General features: G+C 42.7%; 2 protein-coding genes and 1 long non-coding RNA gene across 5 annotated transcripts in view; 1 reads left to right on the forward strand and 2 right to left on the reverse strand.

Moving 5' to 3' along the window:
• Positions 1-1,821: 1,821 nt before the first annotated feature.
• LOC113216401 (glycerol-3-phosphate phosphatase) lies at positions 1,822-7,897 on the reverse strand. 3 transcript variants are annotated; one of them, XM_052277603.1, is made up of 7 exons: positions 7,745-7,897; positions 5,374-5,489; positions 3,820-3,971; positions 3,596-3,736; positions 3,010-3,223; positions 2,703-2,847; positions 1,822-2,231 (listed from the first exon to the last, which is right to left on the reverse strand). In XM_052277603.1, the coding sequence occupies exons 2-7, from the start codon at positions 5,477-5,479 to the stop codon at positions 2,066-2,068; spliced, it is 924 nt and encodes a 307-aa protein (XP_052133563.1). In that variant the 5' UTR covers positions 5,480-5,489; positions 7,745-7,897; the 3' UTR covers positions 1,822-2,065. The 3 variants fall into 3 exon arrangements, with proteins under 3 accessions (XP_052133563.1, XP_026291931.1, XP_052133564.1); XM_026436146.2 differs by having other exon boundaries at positions 3,010-3,226; XM_052277604.1 differs by lacking the exon at positions 5,374-5,489 and having other exon boundaries at positions 3,010-3,226; positions 7,745-7,832.
• Positions 7,898-10,758: 2,861 nt separating this feature from the next.
• On the forward strand, positions 10,759-16,074 carry LOC113216398 (uncharacterized). The gene is made up of 7 exons (XM_026436143.2): positions 10,759-10,919; positions 11,729-11,804; positions 12,415-12,584; positions 13,039-13,328; positions 13,891-14,066; positions 14,183-14,407; positions 15,685-16,074. Exons 1-7 carry the CDS (start codon positions 10,831-10,833, stop codon positions 15,913-15,915), a joined length of 1,257 nt encoding a protein of 418 aa, XP_026291928.1. The 5' UTR covers positions 10,759-10,830; the 3' UTR covers positions 15,916-16,074.
• Positions 15,935-17,801, reverse strand: part of LOC127752367 (uncharacterized) — a 2,884-nt gene continuing 1,017 nt past the window's right edge. Inside the window, exon 2 of the long non-coding RNA XR_008012337.1 lies at positions 15,935-16,435. This is a non-coding gene — a long non-coding RNA (uncharacterized LOC127752367). The remainder of the gene's footprint in view (positions 16,436-17,801) is intronic.

The following is a 17,801-nucleotide window of genomic DNA, read 5'->3' on the forward strand; positions in this document are numbered from 1 at the left end:
AGTGAAGTTCTTCACAAGCTTGGACCAACATGTCCTCTTACATGCGTGAAGTCTCATTTCGTCAGGGCACTGACTCGCTACGAAGCGACATACCTACACTGTAAATGTAAAAGGACAATTTTAAAGGACAATTTTGTCCATAGAAATGGAACCCATTCGTGCACATCCAGAAAGGATGCAATTTTGTTCCTAAATCTAGACAAATTGTGTGAGGCTTACACAATTTTGTCCAAATTAAGGGACAAAATTGCATCCTTTCTGGATTTGCACGAATCGGTTCCATTTCTATGAACAAAATTGTCCTTTTACAATTAGAGTGTACGCAAGAGCACTCCTAAGTTGGGTGTGCATATGTCAGCAAAGCACAGATCCGTTAGTGTTCCTGGTTACTTCTCACATACACCAGTAATGATCGTCTCTTCGTAGGTACGCTTCTTCTCCAGGCTGTACGTAAAGCATTAACTTCAAATAGGGCGCTAGGAAGCGTCTGCCTTTCCCACCCACTTGTCCCTAACCCTGGTAATACAACCTCAATAATGTTTCTGGTGGTCGTCATCGAGGCAGCCCGTGCGCTTGCATGCAACGCCATTGACGAAGCAGGCGATTGCGTTAAGCGTTACCGTTCCACATCACCAACTGTTTTTGTTTGCCGTGTCCTGGCAACCGTGGCCCATATCGATCGGAATGTGAATGTTTTGCGAGTAGGTTATAACCTGTACAGAAAACGGAAACTTTGGGATGTCTCTAACCGAGACACTCCGGAGAGAGTGTTGAGGCTTCGTGGATACAACTTTGAGACTGTATATAAGAAGCTGTCGAGATGCTTGCGGGTCGCTAATTAGACACTGCTGAGACATCGTCGCAGTGTCTCTATTATCTAGTCTGGTTCGTGTCTGGAATAGAAGCCACTGTACATACATTACTGAGATGCCATAATGCTGTGTCGGCTGCTAGCGAGCAGTCCGGCCAGCCACTACTAGGTGGAACGGAGCATAGCTCCGGACCACCGCGACGAGCGGTTAGCTAGTCGGCAGCAAGAGCAGGAGCGGTCTCGGCGAGCCACAAACCACGAGTACCCAGCCACCGCTAGAGCGTTATTGTTATTGTTGTCTTTTACTGTTATCTGTCGAGTTCCAAATAAATCAATGCAAAACCTAACCCTGTCAGTAGTCATTTACACTGTTAAAGTCTTACGAAGAAAAATGCCAAATCCTTTGTAATACGAAGGATTTGGACGCTTCGTAGGGAGCAAATCCTTCGTAGGTACGAAGCATTTGGCATTTTGCTTCGTAAGACTTTAACTGTGTAGACGACACGTCACAATCGAGATGACTTCGAGACATATTGGCAATCCATTACCCGAGACAGCTTTCGATACATGCGGGAGGCACCGTGGAGACATTCTCGAGTCAGAATGAAGCAGAAATATTCAAAACGGAACTGGCGAACATCACATCTCTGGGACGGGTCCACCAGCCAGACTCGAACTCAGAACCTTTCGATTCGGAGTCGGGAACCGTATCCACCTAGGCAGAGTGGACACGGACACCGAGGGGAACCGCACTTCGCCCAGTCAGGGTACGGTATAAAAAACTATTCATTTCTCAATTACATTCCAGTCATTTTCCAATATCACTTCAATCATTCCGAACATTTCAACGAACCAATCAAATTTTATCCAATAGGTTTACTGGTATTTTTCTGTTAATTTTACTGCCTTTTGTATTGTATCAACCCTCGCAGAAGGTGTAATAACACGCCAACAACGTAGGCTCAGAGCATTATGCCAAAAGAAGCTCAATTAACGAAAAATATGTGAAATAGGTGTCAGTTTTACTATTTTTATTTTTAATACACTAACGGACATCTACATGACCTACTTCCGGTGTCCGTAGTAACACAAAGGTTCTTTACTACGCCTACTTGAGTTACTACTGACACCGGAATTCGGCCAATTATGACTTCATTGGTCATGTAGATTTAGGCTAAGTTGGAACATTTTCTTGCATGAAGAGTCACTTAATATACCTTTACAATACATAAACAAGGGAAACCCTCTTCATTTTCACTTTTTATTTAAGAGGTGGTAAAAATCGCCGAAAGAGTTGATGTAGTAGTCTGGGATGAGGTCACTGTCACAAGAATCCAGGTCTTCTAGCTTTGCCATTCCAGTAAGGACAAGTAGTTTTTTCATTCCACACGCATGAGCCAGGCCCATGTCTTGCACCAAACTGCAACATAACAAAGGAATTTATGTCCCACAAAAGTCGCGGGAAATCCATCAGGGACTAGGTGTGACCCTGGGATATCATCGGGGACTTGATGGCAGTTTTGAAGTCCGCCAGGAAAGTAGGTGAAACCCTAGGAATTCGCCAGGAGCTTATGTGGGGCCCGAAAAATTATCAGGGACTAGGTTGTGCCCTGGAAAATCATGAAGAGGTAGGTGGGACGCATGTAAAGAGTACTGATGGATGGCGGTAGTAGGCTCTATTGTAGTGAAACATGTGGTTGGCATGCATGTCACAAACCACGACAACGTGACTGACGAAGGTATGCCGCAAACTTCCAACTTAAGCTTTGCACTTTTAACGGTAGAAAGTCAAATTTTGCTTAGTTCTTCATCAGACGCAAATAAACATTTGTAATTTTTAAGGACTCAAATGTTCTCTTTTTTGACGTAAGTTTTAGATAATTTCACTTACGTGTCACCAACGAACACGGTCCTCTTCATATCCATAGCATGAAACTTTTTCAGGTATCCGTCAATCATTAGGCGCCCTGGTTTGCCGATTACCTCTGCTTTTCGCCCTGTGCAGTCCTCAAGCATAGAAACAAAGTAGCCTGGACCTAAAAATATGCACATGGGAAAGGTTCATTAATATTGAAAGCATCCTCTTACCTGTATGAACGGATTCAACGGCTCTCAGAAAGTATACCGATAGAGTGCGGTTCTAGCAGTGCAACAAGTAGCCCTGCTATCCAAAGAACCTGCAGACCCTACGGACTCACCCAAAAGTACTTTTCCACTCTCAAGACAAACTTTGGAATCGGACGCGCCAACAAAAAAAAGACAATCAGGTCTTCGAAGATGGTTGGCTGCTTTGACAAGGTCGTCGTAACAGAGGTTGAAGTCAACATCAATGACGACAGCTCCAATATCGGAGTCATCTTGAATACCACTCAGTAGAGCTAAGATATCCTCCTTAACAAGACGCGCCCCCTCCTCCTTCAAATAAGACATTAAGAGCAGAAAAACATTGGTTACACGACGGTCTTTAAGAATAGAATTACAGTTTCTTTAACTGTATATTTGAAGTTTGATCATTTTAATCGTACATATACATACATGATTAACGCCAGTGGTTAGAACGCTATTCACACACTTCCTTGCACAAGTTAAAGCAGCAAAACAACTACTTATACACTAAAATAACTGTCAGAGAACACAAATTGATATCTGATCCGAAATAGTAGTCTCAGAAGAAAACTGTAATTTCATTATGACGTTTTTTGCACAGCTTAAGCTTCTATAGGTGTAATGAAAAGTATGAATCACGTTCTTGTAGGTATTACAGTTTACCCGATAATAGCTTACCTTTTTGGCGGGAACAACAGTTATTCCTTGATTTCGAAGACGATCTTTAAAGTGCTCATGAGCTACCACAAATGCTTTTTTTGTCAAGCCTATGCTACGTAAGTGTTGTGCTACTGCAAGCGGTGGGTAAGCGACATCATGCTGGAACACAATCGTTTTAAATTAGCCGATCAGACATATTAGACTGACGTTCAACATGTTGATATATAGATCATACTGCATACCTCTTGCACAGAGTATCCCAGCTTTTCAAACCTGGGAAGGGGCGATTGCAGCGAGTTATTCGTTACAAACAAAACTTTTTTCTTTGCATCTTTGAAACAATCGACCGCCTCTTTGGCAAACGGAATAATCTTTGAAGGTGTCCATATCACGCCTGTAAAGGAAGACGTAAAGTTAAATTGCAAATATTTAAATACAGTAATTACTACCCAGACTGCGATGTTCTTACTTAGAGTACTACCACACAAATAAAATGAATGTTTTTTGTTCTCGTGAAGGATTTGCTTTACATTCCAGCACAAGCAGATCGGTGGGCATTATCTGTCTCACCTAAAACTGTCCCACCTCCTATTTTTTTTGTATAAAAATAGAACAAAAAGAAAAAGTCAACTCAAATTTTACTAAAAAAAATAGTCGACTACAAAGAATATACTATAAAAAGTAGTCGACTATCTTTTGGTGGAGCACTAAATTGACTTCAACCTTCAACCACAGGTAAAACTATATTATTTAGTGGATCCCTCGGTCTCCAGCCCAACTTAGTGGAAAACTCGACTCTACACATGGGCAGGCTCAAAGAAAGACACGCGGACAGGCACCAGATCGACTCTATACATAAACACGCTTTTATTGGTATTCTGTGGAAAAAGCCGACATCCTACGGGTCTCTTCAAGGGGGCAGACCTGGCGGCGCTGACGCTGACACACGAGACAAGTTAAAAGGTAACTAAGGGAATGGGGCCTTGCAGCCCTCACATTGCACGCCACTAATTTTGAACGGTCAAATTTTGAGCTAGAATGCTCATCTCCTATTGTACAATTTAAGGATAAAAAACGACGCTGAAATTCCCAGATCACGATCTCACACTCCCAGAAATTTTTCCTGTCGGTGCAGTAATGGGCTTTGCTAACGCTCACAAGTTAACCTTTTCAAGTGTAAATCTCCGATTTCGTTGAAACTTAGAATATTTAAAGGTTAATTATGTAAAAATCGGAAGGCATTTGAATTTTTTCCTGAACCTCACAATTAGTTTAACCCTATAACATGGTTAAAGTTTTAAAAAAAAGGTATTTAAAAAAAATGTGATGCAGTGTTGTAAGGGGTAACTCATCAGAGTAGCACCCTCTCCTTTGGATCAAAACTTTGTCCGTTTTGCTCTATTTTGTACCGTAAAGGCGAAAGACGGATATTTGAGACTAAAAAGAGTGTAAGGCGTAAGTAAACCAATAGGAACTGAGGTTCAAGAGGAATTTTAATTGTAATCCGACCTCTACTGTAATCACCATCAAATTTTCCGAGTTCCAACGAAATCAGAGATTTACACTTGAAACGTTGTCATGTCAGCCAGCAAGTTAGCGTTTAAACGACGTCTCTGAACTCGTCTCCACATAGTATCAAAATAGAATCCAAGCCCTTGTATGAATGTCTTTACAATGTCTCGGCTCGAGACAGTCTTTTTAACTCGGGTAAGTCTTCAACCGACGAAGCGTGCACCAAAGTACGTTTACGAAAGATAGCAGATATTTGCGTCTATAGGTCAGACAGCTCCACTTACCATCACAATCACAAAGAAGTGTATCATTTTCGTCAAGGAACGCTGTTATATTGTTTTCATTTAACAAAACTGGCTTTCGTTTGCGTGATTCCGTAGTTTGTTGCATTCTGAGATTTCTGTACATAAAAAATAAAGAGATTCCGTTAAATTATACCGTCCTTTTATACAGGACGGCATAGGACAGGACTATATAATTATTCCTCTTATACAGCCTGTCACTGTACTAATTTTAAACATTTTTATTGGGTCTTGTACTGCAGGCTGGCATGGGGGCGAGGCAGCCTGCCGTCACTAACTGAGCGGCTCCGTGATGGTGCCCAACTACTTCATGAGTAACCCACAGTCCGCAAGGTAAAAACGATGCCCCATTTTTGGAAGTAAAAGGGAAAAGTTTAAGGAACTTGCCTGGTTGGAGTAAAACTCCTCAGATTCCGAGGTAATCTCCTCAAAAGATGTGGGGTTTTTCCTCATTTTTTGAGAAACATTCCTCAAAGACTAAGGTGGGATTGTTGGAGCTTACCTCAAATGTGGGAGTTCCTTAAAGACTCCTCTTTACAAAGACTTCCCTTTATGAAATGAGACACCGTTTTTACCATGCTGAATGGAATACAGTATCCCCACTTCCGCATTACAAAAGAAAAGGACGGGCTTGTAGGGCACCACATACAAAGCTTAGAACAATTTCAACACCTTACTAACACTAACCAAGCGTTTTCGTAAGTATGCAGAAGTTTAAAGAGTCGGTTGCGGGAAAAAGTCCACATTGCTCTGTACTACAAAGGATTTTCTTTAAATACGATGTATTTCTTTAAGAACGGGCTTAGTAGCTTACAAAGCACAGAAACGAAACATATTTTAATACGCCGTTGCTCGGTACGCAACGGGGCTGTCACCCCTATCCATTTAAGGCAGCAGTTTCAGCAGGGCAGGGGCGGCAGCCCCGTTGCGTGCCGAGCAACATACTTTATGTAAGGCGAAGACTAGTGCTTCGTAATACAAAGAAATAAGATTGTTTGTAAGCTTACAAAGAAAATGATTTCTAAAAAATGAACAGTCAAGCAAAAAAGATACTGAATTCGGCTTTTTTAAAATACTGTTTTGCACCCAGTAAAATGTGACTTTCTTTTAACAAAAAGTGTTCTAGAAGGTTTGACCTCCAGTGCAAAAAGATGTAAACATTTTGCGCTAAGGTTTGTGTTACATGTTCGTCCTAAACATATACTGATATGATTTTGCACACCCTTTTTGCTTAAATTCAAATCCCAATTCCTAAATATAATTTAGTCAAGTTAAGATTTTTATGAAAACTTTGATGTTAAGTCATCGACTTGTCCCCGAAGATGGTGTGTCAATCTGCAGGCAATGGGAGGGAATATATGTGCAATATATGACCAACCACGTTCATCACCACCAAATGTCTACATCTTTTCCCAACTATTTTGCAACTTTTCTAGAGGCCAAACCATCAAATCTTTCTAAAATTTCAAAGTCACTTGTTTATAGAAAGACAAAATCTATATTAAGGGAAAGAGTCCTGATGTCTGGCAGTCATAGTTATCGAGTACCAAGGGTTGAAGTTGAAACAGACATATTGAGCGGTTTTTCCACTGTCTGAACCCCATTTATTCGTCCTTAGGATGCCTACGACCTTTACACTTTACAATAAATAGACTGGTACATAAAACGATTGCGTGCGGATTCGTGCACATCATTTCTCATTGCACAAATTTGCAACGCTTTTGAAGGACAGTTTGATCGCTTACCAGGCCAGGAGCTCTGGTACAAGAAAATGTTGTCCACGAAATCACGTCTTTTCTTCAGACAAAATTGACCGTCTAAAAATAATGTATAGGGGTTCTTAGAGTATCGTAAATGTCAACTCTAAATCGGAAATGACAATTTTGTTGCGAGTGAGGATTCGTTCTTGAGCATATCTCAGATGGATTCAAATTTGTATATATAAAGTTACAATTTGTACCCAGATTCAGTACAAATTACCTTTTCTGTGTCCATTTTAGATATAGATATGCATCCAATTGGGATGTGCTTCAGAGCGCATCCTCGCTAGATACAAAAAGGTCTTTTTTACGTTTAGAGTGTACGTACGCCCGCTAGAAAAACGAGGGAACTCTTTGGGAGGAGTTTTTTTGCACCCAATTGGCAATTATTGTTAGGTTACTTTAGGAACAGCTATAAAGATATAGTTAAGGCAAAAGTGTTCTGATTACTATGATTGTAGATTTTAAAACCGTTAATTATGGCCGGTCCTGCCTGATGTATCCATACGACGGTTGCTAGAGAGTACCCCTTTGCTCTAGGTGTACTTTAAAAATGTTGTCGGGTGTAGAAGTGCGGAATAGAAAAGACTTACTGTGCGCTCCGTATGCTGGTGCTATCAGCTGGAAACCTCGGGCGACACTGTCACTGGGGCACATTAGCTTCATCGTTATCGCTGTCCCCACCACTCTCTCCTTTCACGACAGATGTTAGCGCACCGCAATCGAGATAAGAGCCAATACATACAGCGTTCTACACTTTGAACATAAAGTCGACACCGTAAGACCAAGGGAGCGCGTAGGTCAAGGTCACACGTTAAGTTGTTAACCTTTCGCGATCTGATTCGTCGTCGTACCACTATTATTTGCCTTGCCGCGCAGAAATTCATTTACGGCTTAAGTGGCTGTCAACTTTATTATCACAGGATATATTAGACAGACATGATACCTCGTCTGAGCATCCCTTGTCCCTTGGTGTAGAGGAGACAGTGTAGAGAGAGTTTTACTCTGATTCCGATACCGTGCAGTCTGAAAGATGCGGACGGATTTTAAAAAGCCGCCAACAGTCTCCAGTTCGTTTAGCTGAGCTGCAGAGGAGCGGCTACGTGAGATTTGAGGTTAATCCTCATCGTTTCAGCTTATGTAAACAGTAAAAAACGAGGAGGAAAGAAAACACAAAATTAATTTTACGTGAATACTAGTACTCGTTCTTTGCAGAGACCCTTTCAGCGCTCAGTTGCTTTACATCTACATGTACATAATATTGTTATTAAACCGAAACAATCTTCACTGCTTCCAGTAATACTAGCAGACGAGGTTTCGAATGGTGGTACTGCGCTTGTGTTCCAAGATGAAGTTTCGTTGTGTGGCACGGGTCTATCGACTTAGAACGAAAACCGGAGCATTTTGTTAAGAGTTCTTAGAAAAGTAGTGTCAAACTAGGGAAAAGGTCAATTGTTGGTCACGCATACAACATTTCCAGTTTCGAACAGTATTAGTATCATAAGTGTACATATTCTGTACTGCGAGAATTATTAGCGTTCCGCGTTACATTGCACTGAGATCAATACTCGTCCTTCTACCACCTAGTAGGTTCAGGTAGTGGCAAAAATGAAAAAAGAAAAAAACAAATACCGCCAAAAGTAGGTATGTACCGTATGGCAGGGCCACGGCACAGCACTATGCTGGGTTTCGTATCCCAGGGGTCGCAATCCCGAGTATCTGCCATGGCGCGCCTGCCTAGGCCGCACGCTCTACGAGCTCGTCCGCAATAGGCTGAATGAGACAGAGCTAGTGGAGTCGTCCGTTGGCCTGTGTGATTGTCACTCCTAATAGCACTGGGCCAGGCGAGCCGCGCTTGGCTCGGGAGTCGCGGCTTTGTGACCCCTGGCGTACCCGCTCTAACCGTAAGAAGCCATGGCCCCTAGGGTTTGAAACCCCGCAACATACTGCTGTTTCGTAGCCCTGCCCTGGTGCACCAAAAATCTCAGGAAGGGGTGAAGGGGGGAGGGGGTGCTTGAAGTAAGCCAGGTATCCGTGCATCTGCAACATGTGCAAGGTTTCTTGAAGTTTCTTGCACGATAAAAAAGTTGGCTGCTCCAGATTAACATTAGGTATGCGAGCCAAATAAATTAGGAACAATAGCTTATAATTCGTTGCGTCAGCTAATCTGTGACTGTCGCAGATAAAGCGTTCCCTGAAGTTGCCCAACTGCATTAGTTGTCCGAGAGAATGGTATCACAAATGAATTTCGCATTCGCTCGGACAACTACTGCAGTTGGGTAACTACAGGGAACGCTTTGTCTGCGACAGTCACAGATTTAGCTTACGCAACGAATTATAAGCTATTGTTCCTAATTTTCTTGTCTGTCCTCTACGCAGCTAACATTTGGCTCGCATACCCAATGTTAAGCTGGAGCAGCTAACTTTTTTTCCGTATGCCTAAAGAGACTAAGCGCTCTATTGTGCTGTGTATGATACAAATCACAATCGTGCCTGGTTGAGCACGGGGGGCAATAATTCCCTTTTGACAGTGTGCACACAGTTATTCGCGAAATACTTGATTTCTAGTGATTCCCGTCCGCTTATATTTATTCCTTAGGTTTTCTAGCGGTAGGAAACGCTGGTTTCGACTAATTTATACCACTTCGTTTCCCGCTTAGTTTAAGCGATTTCTGTTGATTTCGATTAATATTTATCCTCATGATTCTTAGGCAGGTGAACACGCGATTCCTGGAGTTCTTGCCCCTCGGTTGAGCATGCACTGATTCATACACAGTTGTGCAGTTTTGTACACATGGCTTCATGCGCTAGTGATATGAAGTACGATTTGTGCTTGTTAGAACGAAATAATAAACAAGAGCGAGAAACACAATGAAGCAATTTTAAGAATGCTTTGGCCCCCAGCAACAGCTTCCGCCTATACTTGTTATTCGGCTTGGTATCAGCCAAATCCTGGTAAAGCCCTTACCGCCGAGACCGCCCTTTCCCACGCCCGTCTCCGTCTCTCTCTTTCTCTCTCTCTCTCTCTCTCTTTCTCTCTCTCCAGGTTATTTAGTTTTGAAAGAAAGAACCACAACCTAATACTCAATGATGCCTAAATCCAAATTACTAAAACCAGTTTTTTATTTGCCACTTTCGCAGTTCACAATTGATTGCTGATCTCATGAAAGTGTAATAACTCGCCTCGCTCGCAGAGACCTCAGACTCCCCGGAGCTAACTGATCAGTTAGTGTTTCGTACACGAGTCGATTCGTGACCCAGAGGGTTAGAGCTTTCTGTAAAAGGATCCGTCCTTTTCGGGTGGAAAGACACTATGCTGCATGCTGCTTTAAAAGGAATGGGGAGGTTGGTGGGGAGGGAGGGTTGGGACTGCAGCTGACAGTTCGAAAGATTGCATGAAACGGTGGCATTTTCACTCTGCAATAAGAGAGGAGTGTAAACGCGTACCTGTACCTGGAAACTCTGTTTGAAAGATAGGCCGAAGCGCCTTTCAGCAAAGTCGAAGAGTTTCGACGAAATCCGAACCTGCCGGATTATCAGTGGATCCCTTTGCCGTGGACCCACAACGGTTCGCGCCGCGCCCTGCTGATACTACGCACGCCGGCTCCCCCCCACGGGGCCCCCACACGCCTATTATATTTAGCCACGGCCCGGCCGGGCTCTCAGTGCACCAGCGACCATGACCGCCGCCGCGTCCGTCAGCGCGCCAAGCGTGGTCCACGAGGCCCTCGCCGACGTCAGCGCAGAGCATGGCTTCAAACAACCAAAGCAAGTATAACTTGTGAGCCAGTACAGTACTCCTTCACTTCCTAACGCCGGCACCTTATCCCCCCCCCCCCCTTTCCTATACTCTGAACCTCATATTCTCTCATTCTCGTCTTCTTTCCTCTCTTCTGCCGCTGACGCTATCTCTGCTATCCCTGCTATATCCTGCGCCCCCCCCCCGTATTGTGGGCGTGGCTCGTTCTCATAGCATCTCACATCAGGGACAATGACAACAATTGGTTTCACAACCAGATAAACTTAGACAATACTCAGTAACCATGTTGGACCTCTGGTGTCAGCTCTAACGTGTCAAACGTCAACAGATGTAAACCTACCCTGCCCCTAAACTCCTAATAAAATCGCTAAAGGCTACTATCCGTTCACAACAGCCACAAAGTAAACTGCTCCACTGTGAAAAATACTGTCGTAAATTCACAACATTTTTGTACTGAATTACTGCGTGTATTTTTACGATTTTGAATTGCAACATTGCAAACTGCGTGAAGGAATATCTCCCTGTCAACTTTGCAACTAACTTTCACAGTGTTTATTTACTTTTTCTGCTGGAATATTGTTTAGCTTAACTCCATGTAGAAATGGTAACTGGTACCTGACTGAGCGCTAAAAAAGCTTGTTTGTTTTTATTACTCTGATAAAAAGCCTCTTTGATTCGGATATTTAGACTTAAATACAGGTGCCCCGTCAGCGTTAATCTTGTCCGTCATTTCTTTTCTTTATTAGTAGTTTCGGCATTCTTACAAACTTTACTCAGGGCTCCCGGTTTGGAATACTTATATACAGTTTAATTTTAGGTACCACATCGCAGAAGGCTCGAAAGCTGGGGATGGATACAGCAGCATTCTGTACCGAGTGACTATTGAGGATGAGGTAAGATAGGTTGGTTATTATTGGTTTTGCATGGTGTTTAACTGAATTGTGCACTCCGTACAGTACAAACATGAAACATAAGTTAACAAAGCGTTAGCGAAATGTTCAATGTTTGCACTCCAATTGACGTCTCACTCATTTCGACATCATGGACTGTTTTAAAATTTATACGAGCTTGAAACTACATTTTTCTCGTTTTTACTTAGCGCTAGTGAGCAAACCTAGCCTGCAGCACTTAAGCAAAAGCACAAAACAATGAGTGATTGAAAAAGCACTCATTGTAAACATTTCTTGTCGCGATGACGACACTACCATTACAGTATCCTTGTACTTAAAATTGCCCATCGCAGAGCGCACTCCGGTAAAGCTGAAATGCACAAGAATGCGGAGGACGACAAAACGGAAATAACTCTGGTGTAACGTGGTTTATTGTCATCATCGACGGAAGAAATGTTGACAGTGCCGTCACTGGTACACCTCTCCTCCGACATGGCCGCGAGAGAAAAGAAGGGAGAGAATTAGACGGCTAGGCTCAGAGCTGGTAGAAAACTAAGCCTGATTCTAGCGATGAAATTTCTTTACATCCTTCAACAGTTTTCTTTCTTTCTAGGACAAGACAGGAGCAGCAGAGAAGCTTGTCGTTATGTGCAAAACCACACTGTCGGATGTTGTGGGACGTACGATTGTACAGTACTTCAAGTCGGAAGCGACGATGTATAGCCGGATTTTACCAGCCCTTAAAAATATTGCCACCTTTAAAGAGCCTCTACCTTGGCCAAGGTACACATGAAACGTAGTTTTTTTATGAATTGCCAATGTTTCAGTGGAGCAGGGCAGGGCACCCTTCGGCTCAGACACATGATGGGCGCGGTAAAAATGGTTTCTTGCATTCCAATACTTCCATTGGCGTTCCCCTCAAGATCCAATACCGGGTCTTGAAATACGATAAACTTTTTGACCGTGGAGAATCATCCACCTTAAGGCATTTTCATAGGTTAGGGGCGGATTTTTTTTTTTTTTTTTTTTTTTTTTTTTTTTTTTTTTTTGCCTATGTGCTTTTACAAGCAGGCCCGCCCTTTTGCTTGGCTTGCCAGTGGCGTTTGGTCGGACTTGTGCCCCGGCAAATTTTAGTCCTAAAAGACAAGGGAAAAATAAAATTACTGGAATAGGTGCCACTGACAACACTCTTGCAGGAAAAAACTTGTGTTAAGCCTCTTTCCTGTTTTGTGTGCAGATGCTTTTACACTACAGAAAGCACTTCCGCGAGACCTTGCTTGATATTTGAGGACCTGGGTCTTGAAGGCTTCGTGACGGCGAACAGACGCGCCATCCCTGACGTGCAGCAACTTGTCCTAGCCCTCTCACAGCTTGCCAAATTCCATGGTGCAGGAATGGCACTGCAGCATCTCAAGCCTGCCGAGTTCAAGGAAATGACAAAAGATCTCGGGCTGGTCATGGCACAAGACGATCCAGCCGAAATGAAGAAATTTCAACAATTTTTCAGCATGATACAGGGATCGCTCGGTACGTTTGTAATCTTTTGAGGAACACTACATGCAGATTCAAAATATTTTGAATTGCTTTCACTGACGGGACAGCTATCTTTTACACCGACATTTTCCAATAGACATTCTCATTGATTCCTCGTGATATTTTTTTGCCAAGTTCAACATAGTATGTCTTTATACTGCAAATAAACCCAAAGTAATATTTCCCCTAAAAAAATCTGATTGCTGAAACCGTTAAAGGGGATCTAACTCACAACTGGGCTAGAAAAAAGTAAGGCGCAGCTTCCCCAGCGTCCCGGGTGTGGAACTTCACCCATAGCTTTTTATAATAATTAAGCCCAAGATACGAAATATTAAAATGTCTCATGAATGGCATTGACACTTCCATGCCTTTAATGGGGAGGACGCTACCTCACGTCAGCTCGACAAGTCTGAAGAAGATATTTTCAGTATTCTTTATATAAGGGTTCTGTACGCAGCATAAATCCTGGCAAGGAGGAGAGGAGCGAGGAGTCTTAGTCTCCATCAGTGTACTTATCGGTAAAATTTTCATTGTTCTTTTTTCTCCTGTTCTTTAGAAATTATTGAAGACAGGTTCCCAGCAGGAAGTGATGTTAACAACAAAGTTAAAGCCGTGTACGCAGGGCTACAAACCTTCTTTATGAGTTTGGTAGCTGTTCCTGAGCCCGGGCCAGGCATCGGCCTTGCCCACGGGGACTGCCACCCAAATAATATGATGTTCCAGTACGACAAGGTACATCATTTCATTTCCCCAAAAAATATTTTCAGCCAAAAGTATACTGACATCTTGTTTCACACATTCTTCTATCTAAAACTGTATTTCAGCAGCTAAATTTGTCTTTTTGGCAGATGTCTGGAGCCGTAAAGGCTTGTCGCCTCATTGATTTCCAGCTCAGTCGGTTGGGCCACACCGCGATGGACGTGGCAACTCTTCTGCTGCCTTCCACCGACAAGGCACTGAGGGATGAGCACTGGGATGACCTGCTACAAGGCTACCACCGCGAGCTGCAAGAGACCCTGAGGGCCTCAGGCATCGGCGACCCGGACAGCATCTATACGTTTGAACAGTTTACGGTACGCGATCTTTGGTTGGGTGAGGACTCAGGTACTTACACAAGTCAACATTATTTGAACTCCCCCGCGACCAGACGGCTGTTACGAGCCGACGATCAAACCGGTCGCGAAAGCTCTAATGGAACGACCTGCTGTAGATTCTTGGGATAAGGGAGTCATAACGCAACGGATTCGTCAATTTTGACCTTTTTCAATAATTCCTGAACGGTGAACGGCAGCGAAGCAACTAAAGTCCATGCAAGAACTAAGTTATATGCATGAGGCACTGGTATTTCGTTATCATACAACCGAACGTGGTGCGATTGTTTCCTGTGCCCCAATATTATTTTGGTCACTAAGATATGATATAACGTGTTTTCGACAGGATCCTGTTATCGATAACTTTCATACTCAGGCCGTTTCTAGCATTTTCTTTAGATCGACTAACTTACATCTGTGATACAAGTTTTCTATGGGTATCGGTAAGCTGCCATTTTTAAAATTTTCAGTATTATCGACAACTACGGTATTCATTTTAAATTTACAAAGAACACAAAAGGTCGTAATGCTCAGTACTTACAAAATTTGTGAGTAGTTACTGCTGTACTGAGACGTTCGCCGTCTACTTAAACTAGCAATCTGTACACCAGACCATGTCTCGTGTAACAGGCTTCGCGATATCTCACAAAACCCTGTCACGCTGCGACGCGCCTGGCACACATACGGCGAGGCCTGCGGCACTGACACTCGAGACGAGTTAATAGCCAAGTATAGACAGATTCTTATGTAAAACACATATTGTTATAGTGCTAGTAGATGTTCTAGGGCACCTGGGGCACCGACGATGGTGTGGTTGTTGTTCGACGCCAATCATGTGGTTTTAGCTTTACTTTCTACACAACTTATTAGATATAGAGCCTTTTTTATAGCTTAATATACCATTTGGTCATTTTCACCTTATTTTCGTTAAAAAATGCCCTTTAGGGCCTAAACGGTACAGGTTAGAGGAAACAAGGCGTCCTTGCGCCCCACCTACTCCAGTTATCCATGAGGAAGCAGTAATAAAAATTTTACGAAAAAATATCTTTTGCAGCCTGTCGTTTTTTTGTTTGTTTTTTTTAATGTCAATTGTTTACACCCAGCATGTTCTCGATATATCAATGTTCGTTCTGAATTTGAGAATATTGTGCTTGTTATGAGAAAATTTTAACAATGAACAATTTTTTAAAACAAGCACTTGTTCTTTAGTTTAACAAGAACACGCTGGGCGCAACGGCATTATTGTTGTGTTGGTGCAGGGTTTCTTGCGCGAGTCAGCGAAGTACGCCCTCTGCCTGGCCCCCATCGCCTTGCACGCCATGTACGCCGACGAGCAGGAGGCCACCGAGCTGCGGGACGCCCTCAACGAGTTCCACAAGACTGGCAGCGAGCAGGCCGGCGGCGTGCCGTTCACCATCGCCTCGTCAGAGGCAGTGAAGCAGAGGTTCTGTGATATCATACAGAGTCTGGTCGACTGGGGCTGGCTGTAACAACAAACGAGGGCACCAAACAATAATAATAATAATAATAATAATAATAATAATAATAATAATAATAATAATAATAATAATAATAATAATAATAATAATAATAATAATAATAATAATAACAACAATTAAAAGAGTTAAATAAAGTAAATTGAAGTTTGAGTTTGATGTGCTATCATTATAATTTGTTATGCCTCATACCACCACTAGCTAGACACAATAAATCCACTGATACATAACCTGCGTGTCTCTCACACTTAATCTACAGAGACGCTACATTGCGATTGCAATGTCTGGTAAAGACTGTTACCCCGCGCATGCCTTACATGTCAAACCAAGTCTACAGGTGTGCCAAGTACATTTGCAACAAGTTCCTCAAAAATGAGACGGTCTTTAAGTAAACCACAAAATATTTATTTCTTACCTAGAATGAAAATGATAAGCCGCCTCTTTGACGTATACAAAGGAGTATTACAGATTGTTGTTAGTAAACCGTTGAGACTTGGATACCATGAGTAGAGCTCTTGTTTGGAGAGAATACCAGTAGTTGTTGAAAGCGAGTGAACATAAATGTCATTAATTCAAAAAGGTAAAGTTAAACAGTTTAAGATACATTAATTAGATACACTACTGTTGGTTTGCAGTTAACAGTAGATAGAAGATAAAACAGAGTTACAAATAGAATACAACATATATCATGACTTATATTGAACTAACATTGTGATGCTGACAATGTGATTTTATAGTACAGGGTGGTACACAGACCCCTTCGTTTATTTTGCTCATACTGCACCGGATGCAGGCGTGCGGCCGGGTTGCATACCATGTCGGGGTCATGACATAAGGCGCAACGGCGAGCTAGGGTAGGCAAGCCCGCACGCCCGCATGCGGTACAGTATAAGCAAAATAAAGGAAGGGGTCTGTGGGCCACCTTAAATAATGGAGCAACTGAACCTATGTCGACTGAATCTAATTCGGATCAACCATCCGCTTAGTTTCATATGGGAGAAAGAAATCAACGTAACATATCCACTTGTGGCGTTCCAGGCAATCCAAAACGGAAGTAGAATAAGATGATTTTTCTGTTTCTATGGTTGGTCGAGATGATTACGTGCCTCCACGGCTTGTAAGGTTTGACAAACTGGCAGACAAGTTTAGAGCTCCCCTCCATAATTAAGAGGTTAGAATCGAACCAAATTACATGACAATTTCTACCAGTCACTGGACGGAATCAGATAATTCGGTGAGTATGGTCATATTCAATTCACTTCCGTTCAAGATAGCCTGGAACACCCTATTGCAACATCTGAAGGAATAGCCCGCATGGAAATCAACTACAAAAGATGTAACTGGCCCTGGCCAAAGCGACCAAAAAGTATACTTGAAGTATCCAAAAGAATACAAAAAGCAACAAAATGTGTGCCAAAATAATACCAAAAGCGACAAAATGTGTGCCAAACCCAGTGAGAAATTTTTCCCACGATATCTTTTCGACAATGGTTTTCACGTCGTAAGCGACAGAAAAGTGGGCCTGAAATCGACGGCTTTTCGACAGTCGACATCGAAACGACATCAAAACGACATCGTCTGTCGGAAAGCCGTCGATTTCAGGCCCAATTTTCTATCGCTTACGACGTGAAAACCGATGTCGAAAAGATATCGTGGGAAAAATTTCTCACTGGGAAAGTGCCAGCAAAGTGTAGCAGTCCCAACTGGCTATGCATACTTTCAGTGTAAAAGTACACACAAAACTGTCATTCCAAAATACTTATTTCCATACGAACAGCGCAACGTACTTCCCGCATGGAAAGGCGAGGCTAAACCGCGTCTGAAAACTGTCCGAGCTTCCTAGACATTGCTTGCACGCCTGAGTAGACGCGATTCAGCCA

This window comes from Frankliniella occidentalis, unplaced genomic scaffold, assembly GCF_000697945.3.
Source record: "Frankliniella occidentalis isolate FOCC.00 unplaced genomic scaffold, Focc_3.1 Scaffold11, whole genome shotgun sequence".
Classification (NCBI taxonomy): domain Eukaryota; kingdom Metazoa; phylum Arthropoda; class Insecta; order Thysanoptera; family Thripidae; genus Frankliniella; species Frankliniella occidentalis.

What these genes read in the sequence shown, in the direction of transcription:
- LOC113216398 (XM_026436143.2), top strand. Translation starts at nt 10,831, where the DNA reads ATGACCGCCGCCGCGTCCGTCAGCGCGCCAAGCGTGGTCCACGAGGCC. An exon ending in GAGTGACTATTGAGGATGAG is followed by an intron (nt 11,805 to 12,414) that starts GTAAGATAGGTT and finishes CTTTCTTTCTAG; the next exon opens with GACAAGACAGGAGCAGCAGA. An exon ending in TGATGTTCCAGTACGACAAG is followed by an intron (nt 14,067 to 14,182) that starts GTACATCATTTC and finishes TCTTTTTGGCAG; the next exon opens with ATGTCTGGAGCCGTAAAGGC.
- LOC113216401 (XM_026436146.2), bottom strand. Translation starts at nt 5,479, where the DNA reads ATGCAACAAACTACGGAATCACGCAAACGAAAGCCAGTTTTGTTAAAT. An exon ending in CTGTTGTTCCCGCCAAAAAG is followed by an intron (nt 3,227 to 3,595) that starts GTAAGCTATTAT and finishes TCTTATTTGAAG; the next exon opens with GAGGAGGGGGCGCGTCTTGT. An exon ending in ACCGTGTTCGTTGGTGACAC is followed by an intron (nt 2,232 to 2,702) that starts GTAAGTGAAATT and finishes GTTATGTTGCAG; the next exon opens with TTTGGTGCAAGACATGGGCC.